Below are 12560 nucleotides of genomic sequence, written 5' to 3' on the forward strand. Positions count from 1 at the left end.
GTTAGCTCGGCAATATGATCCCCACTGTTTTATTACTATATAGTCTGTCAGAGTGTTCAAGGTCCTCTCACACCACTGTCTTTTCTTGAGCACGACAACGATAATGTTGGGAAAGTAAACAAGCATGATCAACACCATCTGGCGGTTGGGAAAGGGGGGCTGAGAGAATTTATACGAATTGTTAGAGGCAGTATTACCAGCTATCGGAACGGAAATGTACCAGAAGTCACATCTCTTGACATTGAGCCCATCTAGATTACAGTCCTTTGTTCAGTGAATGTAGCTTCTCTTGGGGGAAAAAACTAGTATTTTCTTACTCACAGAAAGTAGTTAAGATATATAGCCAATGTGGATAAATTAAATCTATATTCAACTAATAACTGCATGTAATCACTAGCTTTAACTTCATTTTCAATTTATAAACAATGAGATATATAACAGCTTTATCTGTTTCTTTTCATCAGTTTTCTTGTTCTGATCTCTGGTTAATTTTTTAAATAAGTTTACTCTTTTCTCAAGTACAGAAATATAAATAGCAAATACTCTTTAAAAGAATTTATGTATGGCTCTGAAATTTCTTAAATGATTGTTTTACCCATTAGAAGTACTTTTCTAAATGGAATTCACTTAAGCTAATATTAAAATGAAGTTCATCCTTTACACCCTAACTAGGGAATACAGATCCAGAAACACAATTGCTTTTTAAAGACTTTCTCCAAATAAGCATCATGAAAGTAAGCAAAAATGTAAACTATAATTATATAGCCTCCTATTTATTTTAAAAAAGGAAAAAGAGAACTCAAAGGCATTATCCAATTTACTCATACACATTAAGTATGATTAAGATATATCTGATTGAAAAAACATACATATAAATGAACTATATTTAAGCAAAAATTTTATTTTGTAATCTGAGCCAGTGTAATGTGGTGTAGAGATCTGAATGTGTTTCATCCCCTTTTGCCAGAACTAACTGCTAAATTTGCCCAGATACTTCCCTTTTCTAGGTCTCAGGTTCCCCATTTACAAACTAAAGCATTACACTTAAAATAATACTGAGATAAAATTTCAAATTTTTTCCACACTCAAAATCACTGAGTTCTTTTTGTCAGCAAAAGTATCCATGATCAAAATCAAATTAAGTACTTAAGTATCTAGGTAATATATTAGTAGTAGTAACATTTTACTACAAGAAACAAAGACTTAGGAAGCAAACTCATGGTTTTCAGAAACGTTTATTACCAGGCTTGGGTCTACTTCTACTCCTCGTGATTCAAGGTTCTTCCGGACTGTAGTTATCTCATCACTTGCAAGGTAAGCTGGGTGCTCCTCATTACACTTCAGCATCTTCTCCAGTTCATTCTTGGTTTCATTGTGAACACACTTTGAAACGTTTAAAAGAGGACTGTGTTTAGATAGTTCATGATTCGGCATAATTATAAAAACAGAGTCCCAATTTTAATAAATATATTACTTTGGCACGACTGGTGACACATGCTCAATTATAACAGACAAGGAAGACCAGAACAGCACAGATTATGAATGCAAAACAACCTGGACATCTGAAGGGCCACAGGGGTAAGGGGATTAGCCCTATTTACTGTAGTTTACTTTGGCTGAAATGTTTTACTGTCCAAGTTACAGAACTAGACACCTTATTATGCACTTCCTTTCTCGACCTTAGGGAATGAGTTCAATCTAGAAAAAAGTACCCTGTATACATGGGAAGAGATAATGTTCTATGAATGCCTTATATCTAAGAACTGGATGACTATAAGGCCCTGTGCCTGTTGACATAGTCCTTTTCTGATAAATTAAATATGAAATTCTTAGTTTTATTTTTTAAGTCTTTTCATTAAAAACACTATTAGACTGCTTCTGTGAGGTATCTATCATTTTTAAATTCACTTCCAGTCTCTTCTAAACAATTATATTGCTTATAATCTCTTCACCAAATGAGGAAAACACACACACTAGTGATAACTTTGAAAGCAAAACTAGCGTATGGTGCCAAAGTAACTTTATATTTTCAGTTTTCCATCCTTTCCAAATTCATGGTATAGGAAACTAGCTTCAAATTCACTGAATGACACGAAACAAGTTACTGCCATAGCACCTTGCCCATAAGAATAACTCTTAAACACAGAGAAATGGCTTGCAAATGAAAATACTAAATACTATTCTCTGAAAACATGACACATTAAAAGACATTTAATAAAGAGAAATTTCACTGTTTTCTTAAACTTCTGCTATCTGGTCTGAGAGAGGAAGGAAATCTCTAATCATGACACCCTCCCACTCTTCCTGCCCTGTCTTACTTCCACTTGTCCACCTGTCCCCATCACACTGGGTGTCCAGGAGACTACTACTCTCTTGCCTATCCTGACCAAGATTTCCATCAGTTTAACTCAAAGTGAGAATGCTTCCAAGGAATGGATTTTTCCCTCCCAGATTAAGCAAAAATAACAATACAAAAGCAAAAAATAATTTTTAGAACATGGATTTCTCCTCTTCAACACAGGACAATCTTAAATTTCAAAAAGAAATTTCAATTCAAAAAGAAATAACTGTTACACAGCTATCTAAATTTGCAGTATGAGACTAGGAGTATTGTCAATCTCTTCTAGAATCTATTTCTTACTAAAACCTCCAGGTATGAAGCCCAGAGCAGTGGTTTTCAACTGGGAGTGGGAGGGTTAGAGAGATTAGAGAAGGAGAACTTAATTCGGTGGCTCTGACACGAAGCTTTGTTTTGAAAGAGAAAACAAAACATACATATACAAACACCTCCCCTTTGATTTTCCTGTCACTCCCCTCTCCAAAGAATGGCCTCCATTCATCTATGGATCTTACGCACGCTGCCCTGAAACCCTAGAAGAAAGTTTCCTCTACAGATTCTTGCTTTGACCTTAAAACTACTGGGTTGGCCAAAAGGTTTGTTCAGGTTTTTCCTGTTGATTGATTTTTATGGAAAAACCTGAATGAACTTTTTGGTCAATCCAGTAATTTCCCGGCTTCTCTTCAAGGGATTCCCTTTAAGTTCAAGTTCCTGAGAAAGTAACACACAACCAGGAACCATTCCTCTCTGAGAATGTTTGGTTAAAGCATATTGACAACTAGTTGCTGAAGTAAGTTCTCCATCATTGGTTGTTCTAGACCTAATTAAGCCTAACTAAGTCTTAAGGGTCAGACACCATTTTCCTTGGAGTTTATCTGCCTTACACCAGTTCTTTCTAATTAATGTCTCTTCCTATCTCAAAGTCAGAAATCTCCGATGGATACCCTTGAAATTCTTTTTTGAAAGACTGCCTCCCCACAGCCCATCTGAAGAGCAGAGGTAACTGATGCACTCTGAACGCAGGCAGGTGAGTGAGTGAGTGAGTGAAGTTGCTCAGTTATGTCTGACTTTGTGACCCCATGGACTGTAGCCAGCCAGGCTTCTCCATCCATGGGATATTCCAGGCAAGAATACTGGAGTGGGTTGCCATTTCCTTCTCCAGGGGAACACAGGCAAGACCCAACCGTAATTCTCTCAACTTCATCAGCTTCTCTTCAGTCTCTTCATGACTCATTTTCCCAAAAAAATCAAATGAGAAAGAAAAAGAAAGGAGGAAGACTGTCCCCTCACTATTTTAAGACAACTGGGATTCAAGATAGTCAGCTTATGAAACAAGAAATGTGTAAAGCCAGAAAAAATAATAGGGTGCTGATCATATAATATTTTAAATAATTTTTTTAAAAATGAAAACAAAAAAATGAAAAAAATATAAGTGATATATCATTTGGTAACCTTTCATTCTCTTTATCTGCTCTTTCAGTATTTCCACATTTGATGGTCTCATTTTGCTAATTATAGGGGTTCAAGAAAGGAAGAAAGGAAATGAACTGTATGCCTCTTTTTCTTATCCATTACTACTTTCTTCATCTATATATTTTGATTCTATATTCTATTTACAATCTTTAAGGAATTAACATAAGAAAGAGATAGTAGTGTAAGACTCAATGTTAACAGGAAAAGAAACAGTAACAAGGAAGGAATAAAAATGGGGAGAGGGAGGATTTTAATGACTACACAGTTTCCTTCTATTTATTCACTTATAAAGTTACTCACATTTGCCTTACCATTTTGTTAAAGTGCTCATTAAATGTTTATAAAATGAATGAATTATATAATTCTACTTCCTGTCTGAATTTTTATACTTATTTTGTGAACACAGGAGCAAAAATGCAAAAGAATAAAATAACTTGAATAGACAACAGAAAGTTTCAGTGATAACAGAATAAAACAGTTATCATATCTTTATTCTAATCACGTTTATTCTACATCCTCTGAAATCTTTATCATTTTTTTCTTCTGTTTAAACTTTAGTCTTTATTTTACCTCAACAGGCACTTCAAATGAACAAAATAATCAATCACTCTTTTTAATAACAGCTACCTCACTTTTCAAAAAACTTTCTTTTGTAGTTTATTGTTTACTCTAAAGATTTATTATATTTTAGGAAGGCTGATATAAAATATTTGAAATTATTAAGTTTAGTCTAGAGGCATTCAGAGATTATATTTTAATGCCTGAATTAAAATGCTAAAGATTTGTTTGTTTTTACCTGTTCTTGAGTTCGATTCTTCCAGTATAACCACCTCTTTTTCCAATCTGGACCTACCATATTTTCAATTGCATTTTCAGCTAGAAAAATTAAAAAAAAAATTTATCACTTACCAGGCACATAAACTATAACTATCTTGCTTTCTTAACTACTTCAAAACATTGTGTCAATACAGTCAGTTGAAATAAAGAAAAAAATTATATGACTGATATGGTGCATATAGAAGCTAACGAATTTAATTTTATATGTTTAGAATATATGAAAACTATAATTGCTTATGAAGTTTCCATAAGTATAGTAGGAAATACTAAAAGTCTGAATTACAGCTTTTTAGAATTACACATAAACATGTGTCCACTTTAACATTTTAGTGGTTACAAGCAGTTGACTGAAAAACTGCACAAATAATATTCAACTAGAGTAGTACTGACAAAGAACTTGAGATGTTAAAGTTTTTTTAACCAATGTTCACTAAAGTTAGATGACTTTCCACTGAGAATACTAAGGAACTTAATAATCCACATTCCTACTTACTATCCTTGAGACGAGCCTGAAGAGCCTCTTCCATAAAATAAATAGCTGCATCCCACTGCTGTTTATCAGATATGGATCGATCTTCTAAAGCATTGTGCTGAATAACCCTCTGAAATAACAAAGAAAAACAACTACTTTGATTTATGTCTTGTCATCTTAGTAACTTTTTTCTAACCAGCAGCTCAGCAAATATCCAAACTAAGAGATGTATCTACAATAATGTAAAAGTACGTCCCTCCCATGCAAATGCAGAGGGTCCCATTATCTGCCTGCATCAGCGTCCTGTATACTTCCAGTTACACCCTAGAATCCTGGTACTCAGGAGCTAATGGTTCAGATCATATCCACTGCTTCTTTCTGCTGTATGACCTATGTGTTAGCATTTAAAAAAAAAAAAAGGAAATGAAGGAAAAAAGCAATAAACTTTATCTCACTGTTAGTAGCAATGGAAAAATGTAATGGAAGGAGGCTTAAAAGGTCTATACAATCTTAAGTAAATGTGAGTTACTTATCATAAAAAATTGGTTTTCAAATCTTACACTTTTTAAATTAATGAATGAATGAAAATGGCACATTTTCTCTCAGAAAACCAATCTTATTAAGATGCTTAACAAGAATGAATATGGCTTTCAAATATGAAGACAAACATTTCTCAAAAAAAGTCTTATAATTATGATTAGCCCACAGTGAGATATGCATTTCCAGAAAACAGCAATCTTACCAACAGTTCCTCCTGTAACTGAGCAGAACCAGTGCTTAATGAAGGTTTGACTATGGTGATGAGAACATTCTACATAACAAAAGATTTATCAGGTGATGAAAGTCAGGAGCCAGGCCTTTCTTTGTAACTAAGATAGAGTGGGAGCATGTATCCCAGCTTTGCCAGTGACAATAATAGATATACTTAAGAATGAAATAAAATAATGTTTATAAAATACACAGCCGAGCTTCTGGTACCATGTAAGCATCCAACACATTATGATTTTAGGAGTCTTAACATTTTGACTCAGCTCCACTGAAAACCAATGCATCTAATTCCTTCTGTCATCACTGAGGGTAAAATGAGAAGCAGCTATCTATAGCTCAGGCCCATGCAAATTTTGTGGAAGTTTATAGAAACCTGTTTACAGCAAGGTTTGATTTTTTTTTCTGAAATGATAGCCAAGGAAGAAAGAGCAGAGGGTGATTTTAAAAGGGCAGAGAAATGTCAAAAGGCTGATTGCATTCTATAAATCTATTTCTTCCCTTCATTATTTTCAGTATTTTCAACTCAGAATCTAATTTAAACTCATAAAAATAGTCTCCTATAAAAGAATATCAATTTGAGAAATCATACAAAAATATGAGACTGGCACCCCAATATACAAATGACATACCAAGCTGTCCTCTGCAAAATCATTCCACTTGTGACGTTTAATACTTTCTTCCTTAACAGCCTCTTTGAGTTTATCAAATATGTCATCATGTTCTTTTCCTTTTGGTTCTGTCATGAAGCGGGAAAATTCTTCTTGTAGGGTCTCCCAAGCTACCTAGAATGAGTTAAAAGAAAAAAGCTGTATTTATATTCATACTTTCACTTAATGTGTAACAGGAAAAATAAACACATGAATATAAGCTAAGTAGCTGTGATAAATCAGTTCATCAGAAAATACATTATTAAATCACATTTTTAAAAAAAGATAGCAAACATAAACTCTGCCCTAAAGACCTCATACTAGTACCTGGTGGGATAGATTTGGCCTACTGATATGATATGTTTTGCTACAACACATATATGGCTTCCTAAATTTAAAAAAAATTAGTAACCAATATTTAAAAATTGAGAGACTTCATATAAAATCTGTTCCCAGTCTCACTTGAACTGTCTAGCAACACTGGGCCCACGTTCGACATACCTCTGCCCACTGGAGCAGAGAAAGCATGCAGCCCCCATCAGCCACCAGACTCAGTTCACTTATTTACTTCACTCTCTACAACATCTGAGTTTGCCTGCCTCTTTCATACTGTAAAAAGTTTTAAATTTCTTAATGATTTAGTCTTTTTCACATCTTTGCCCTTATGCAAATATATGAAGCAATGTGTCAACACTTTCAAACAAAGGTCAGTACTATCGAGTTTTGTACTGTTGCTAACTCCCAATGATCTGAACAGTGAACGGGAGCACAGTGTCAAAAGCAATTAAGAACTAAACCTACTTAGGACTATGTGGGCTAGTTACTGTTGTACTTAATATTCTGCCCTCTTCATTTTAAACATGAAGAAATTATGGCATAAAAGAGGTGACTGTCCAAGAATACAGAGTGAGGTATTAAAATCTGTTTCCTGACCTTCTGCAGGTTCACCTCTTTCTACCACACCTAGGTATGAAGGGAGAAGGTAGCAAAAGAGAGAGTCACTTGCCATTTTTATGACTGCTTCCATTGCTTGAACCTTAGGATATGAAAATACGCTATCATGGGACATGGCCCATGTCAGGGACGGTTGTGAGAAGAGGTGGCAGCAGCTCTCTAATTACTTTAGGGGGAAATGTGTTGAGACCAGGGGTCAGGAACACCTGAAGGCAGAAGGGCTGCAAGAGTTCTTAGAAAAAGAGACTGGAGGAAATTGAGAGCAGAGATAAAGAAGCAAAGACTGACAGGATAGGAAAGGGTAAAATACACTTGAATAAGTAGACACTGACATTTTGTTTCTAGTAAGTATGAAAAACAAAATTATTTTTAACATGGATTCTAATTTTGTGAGCAACTTCACACAGAGGCAGAGAACACACGGACTTACAATAATCACTCTTCAGAGTAACGTGTGTGGCAAGATCAATTTGGATGATGATGGTCATCATTGTAAAGCAGTTGGCATTTACTGAGTCGTTACCATGGACCATACACTGTCTACATATTCTACATATGCTAACTCTTGACTCCTTATAACAATGTTTTATGTAGGCCACGTTTTCGCCCTTATTTTAGATGAGAAAACAGAAACATTACTAAGCAAATAGCCTAAAGACCGCACAGTTGCAAAGTGGTAGAACCAAGGTACACAGGTATCAGAAATGCATTCTCTAAGAGGAAAGTGTAATTTTCTTATATTCCTAGTCTAACCTTTTGGCAGGGTCTTAACTAAGGAAACTATTTAATTAAATTTGAACCTTGCAGAAAACAAAGTTAAACATTTTCCTTATGGCATATCTAACCACAGAAGAAGTTAAAAATATTTCACATTCAAGCAAATTTTGCTGGTTTTGTTAAATGCCATCTTTGGAAGGAGAACCAATACCCTCACACCAACACCACAGCAATTAGCAAAATTTTTTAATAGTGGTAACTGATACCACCATTAAGGTTAATTCCAACACAGAGATCAGGAATAAAGAATAAAAGGAGCTTAAGAAGCAAAGGAACTATAGAGGCTGTGATGGGAATAAATCATAAAACTTACAGGTCCTACTCTCTTCAGATAATGCTTCTTACCCATTTAATTAAATTATATCCTAACCTCGACTGCTTTATTAGGAAGCTGCTTATCAGTCCACTGTTTAAGCTTGATATCCACTGTCGTATTAAAAGTCCCAGAATTCATGGTCTGTGCAGCTGGAAGATAGATGTTTTCAATCACATGAGTTGATACTCTTTCCCACAAAGACTGCTGAAGGATTTCCTCCCTGAAATTAAAAAAAAAGTTCTAAGAACACCAAATTCAAACATAATATCAAGTTTTTATAAACAGCTTCACTGAAGTATCATTAAAGTTATCAATTCATGGGGTCGCGGAGAGTCGGACACGACTGAGCGACTGAACTGAACTGAATACAACATAAACTGCCACAAAAAGAAAACATTTGGGTGCAGTGCAGTTGATATCAACGTGGCACGAACAGCTAAGATTAGGACCTGCTATTTTGATAAATGTTTGTGTTAATCTATAGAGTCTGGGGAAAAAGAAGGGTGGTGATGAAAAGATCCAGCAACTCGGAGAATAAATCTCTAGCAACCAGATGTCCTAGTTCTCTCCTTGCTGGCTCAATAGGCAATCTGACAATATAGTTTTCTTGTCCCTCCACAATTCACTTTCACCATCCATGCGTTTATCTTCTAGGCTCACTTAAGTGTAGGTATACTTTGATTTCAAACTTCCTCTGTCCAAACAAAACTAATCATTCCATTTGATGATGCCAGAAACTTACAAAGGCACATTTTCCTCCATAAACAGCATTACGGTTATTATAGTTTTACAAATCACTTTTTTTTGTATATTATCCTCATACAATCTAGTAAGGTCAATAGTATTATTCATTCTGTATGTATACATGTATATGTTTACATGCAGACACACACATATCTATCTCTGGAAAACTTCAAAAGCTGGATGACTTACAGAAAAGCATTGCTGTTTAATTGCTAAATCGTGTCTGACTCTTTTGCAACCCCATGTGTAGCCTGCCAGGCTCTTCTGCCCATGGGATTTTCCAGGCAAGTATACTGGAGTGGGTTGCCATTTCTTCACTAGGGGATCTTCCCAATCCAAGAATTGAACTTGCATCTCCAACAAAGATAACAAATTTGTTGTATGTGTGTGTGTGTGCACTTTCTTGATGGCTCAGATTAATCAACAAATATAGGTAAGATCAGAATTCTTTTTTGGACAAGGAGAAGAGATTAAAAATAGGCAAATTTTAATTACTTTAAGAGAGAAAGATTTTAAAGTCAAAATCATATTTTGATTACTTTAAGAGATTACTGAGGAAGAAAGGGCACCAACGTAGGAAAACTAGCACAGAATATAAACTTCAGGAATGGATACTACTATCTATGTTCAATTTTGATAATCTCCAACTGAGCATATAAAAGTTACAGAAAACAATATTTATAATAAATGGCAGTAAAGACAGTTCTACTCTGAGGTTAACAAATTCTTAAAATACTACAGATTTCATTAGGAAGGTAAATTTTATTAATTAAAATACAGATTATAAAAACTTAAAGGATATTTACACATAACTTGCTTAAGATACATGGACCCTAGTTTGGTAACAGTGCCATTTCAACATACTGACATAAAACATAAACTGAAGATGACAGTTGGCCTTAAAAGCAATTTGCATGAGTATTTTTCAAAAGAATACATTTACTTGTTATTTTAAAAAAATCTCAAATAGGATTCATTTCCAAATGTGATTTGCACAAAACATATTAGACACATATTACAAAAGCACCGGTGTTCTTTTGTAGATAAGAGGATTTTAAAATAATACACTCTTCTCCTTTTACAAATCAATTTTATCTGTAATTTTGTTCTCTATGTGTGATCAAACAAGAACAACTAGTTTTGACAGACTGATACTTAGCTAAAGCATGATTTAACATAACTTTTACCTAAATGATTTTACAGAAATCAAAATTATGTATTTTTTAAGTAAGGAAAAACCTAAGATGAATTACGATTTCAAAAGAGCATGGAGAAAGCTATCTTACAGAATATTTCTTCTCAGAGATACTTAATAAATACCTAATTCACTATACTTAAAATATTTAATTGGTTAGACTAAAATAGTGGTTTTATTTTATAAAAAGACATTTTTATGTTCTTGTCTGTTTACTAAGTGCTTGCGGGATGAGCCAAGGCTACAATAAATCACTGCCTTATCAATCTAAATTTTAGCGTTCCATTATAATTCACATAGTAAAGTCTTTGAGAAAAGGTCAAATACTCACCAATGTTTTGGGGTAACCTGGCTCAGACTGATAACTTCATCGAGGATTTCATTTTTAGCTTTTTCAAATAGTTCATTCTAGGCAACATAGATACAAGTAAGTAAGATTTTCATAAGACAGTCAATTTGCCCTGCCATGATTTTCAGAGATAACTAAAAGGAAAGCCTGTGACAGGCTACTGGCTGGGCTTAGGTTTGAAGCATCCATGACCTGCAAGTAATGCTCTTCTCTTCTAGACTCTTTTTAGGAATGCCAAGAACCAGATAAGGACACAAAAACTGACAAAAATGCCTACCTTATTCACTCAATTCTGAATGCAGCTTTTCATGTAACATTTGTTTAGGTAAGTTTTTCATGTAATGTTATGTGACAGCTGTCAACACATTAATTTAATATAGTAGTAACAGTATCTGATGCTGTTTTACAATTGATGGCATTTTAAAATAAAGGAAAATCAATACTTAAGTCCTATTAACTTAGAGTATAAATAGCAAAAAGGTCAAAAAGCTGATGCAACATTTTTAAAAGTTTGTATTACATAAACATGTTAATTTATAAGACCTTGAAAAAACAGTCTTCAACTTCTCAGAAAAAAATTTTTTAAATACTTGTTTGCATATGCTGGAATTCCTAATTGATTTTTAGTATTATGTAATAAGTGATTTAAATTATTGTAGAAGTGACAACTGTTCTTCCAAATGTATTCCTGTAACTCTAAAATTAGTAATCATGGTTAAAAACAATTTAGCATACCAGATCTTATTCATCAACTTAAATTTTGTTAGAGCACAATATTAAATTAGATATACACAAAATTGATAAGGCACACAAATATTACCCGGTCAAGTTCTCGCAGGCGAGGATAGTTATTCTTCCACTCAGTTTCAAGGTTAAAACGTGTTGCTGAGGAAGAAGGAAAGATGCTCAGGTTTGAGGATTCTCCTTCGTTCCAGACACAGTGGTTAAAGGCTATCTCACATATCTGGTATATTAACTGAATTTCTGAATGTGCACTGATAGCTGCTGAGTACTCTGGGCTCTCAGTATCTGCTGCTGCTGCTAAGTCGCTTCAGCTGTGTCCGACTCTGTGTGACCCCACAGATGGCAGCCCACCAGGCTCCTCCATCCCTGGGATTCTCCGGGCAAGAATACTGGAGTGGGTTGCCATTTCCTTCTCCACTGCACGCATGCATGCTAAGTCGTTTCAGTCATGTCCGACTGTGTGCGACCCAATGGACAGCAGTCCACCAGGCTCCTCTGTTCACAGGATTCTCTAGGCAAGAATACTGGAGTGGTATGCCATGTCCTTCTCCGTCTCAATATCTCAGAATCTGCATTATTGCAACAGCTGTCCAAAGTAATCCTTTTGACTTTGGTTTTTCCATTTTCAATCCACAGATCACACAGCTGACACAATTTAGTACAGTTGCTAAGAGCATGGGACTCTGAAGTCAAGTTACCAACTCGATTCTGATTTTGAACTCCATTCAAATCCCAGGTCTATTATCTGTAACTGTGTGATGCTGGGCGCATTATTACAATTAGGCAAGTTATTCTCTGCCTCAATCTGCTCTTTGGTAAAATGAGAATAATACAAGATTGCTGAGGGACTAATGAGATAAATAGGTAAGATTTCCTAATAAGAAAACGGAAGGGGGGTATACTCCTGCCAAATCAAACTATGAAAGCAAGCAAAGCCATGGAAAAG

The 12560-nt window shown here is 34.8% G+C and overlaps 1 protein-coding gene across 4 annotated transcripts in view; it reads right to left on the reverse strand.

The window, feature by feature from the left end:
- The window catches only part of OPA1 (OPA1 mitochondrial dynamin like GTPase), an 86679-nt gene that overhangs the window by 37323 nt on the left and 36796 nt on the right, over positions 1 to 12560 (reverse strand). For all 4 annotated transcript variants that reach the window (XM_055407687.2, XM_055407696.2, XM_055407679.2 and 1 more), the window contains 7 exons: positions 11691 to 11755; positions 10853 to 10929; positions 8637 to 8802; positions 6518 to 6670; positions 5142 to 5250; positions 4608 to 4687; positions 1243 to 1383 (listed from right to left, as the gene is read on the reverse strand). In XM_055407687.2, the coding sequence (XP_055263662.1) occupies positions 1243 to 1383; positions 4608 to 4687; positions 5142 to 5250; positions 6518 to 6670; positions 8637 to 8802; positions 10853 to 10929; positions 11691 to 11755 (791 nt within the window). The remainder of the gene's footprint in view (positions 1 to 1242; positions 1384 to 4607; positions 4688 to 5141; positions 5251 to 6517; positions 6671 to 8636; positions 8803 to 10852; positions 10930 to 11690; positions 11756 to 12560) is intronic.

This window comes from Moschus berezovskii, chromosome 1, assembly GCF_049115385.1.
Source record: "Moschus berezovskii isolate FMDL1 chromosome 1, NW_MosBer_1.0, whole genome shotgun sequence".
NCBI classification, from domain to species: Eukaryota; Metazoa; Chordata; class Mammalia; order Artiodactyla; family Moschidae; genus Moschus; species Moschus berezovskii.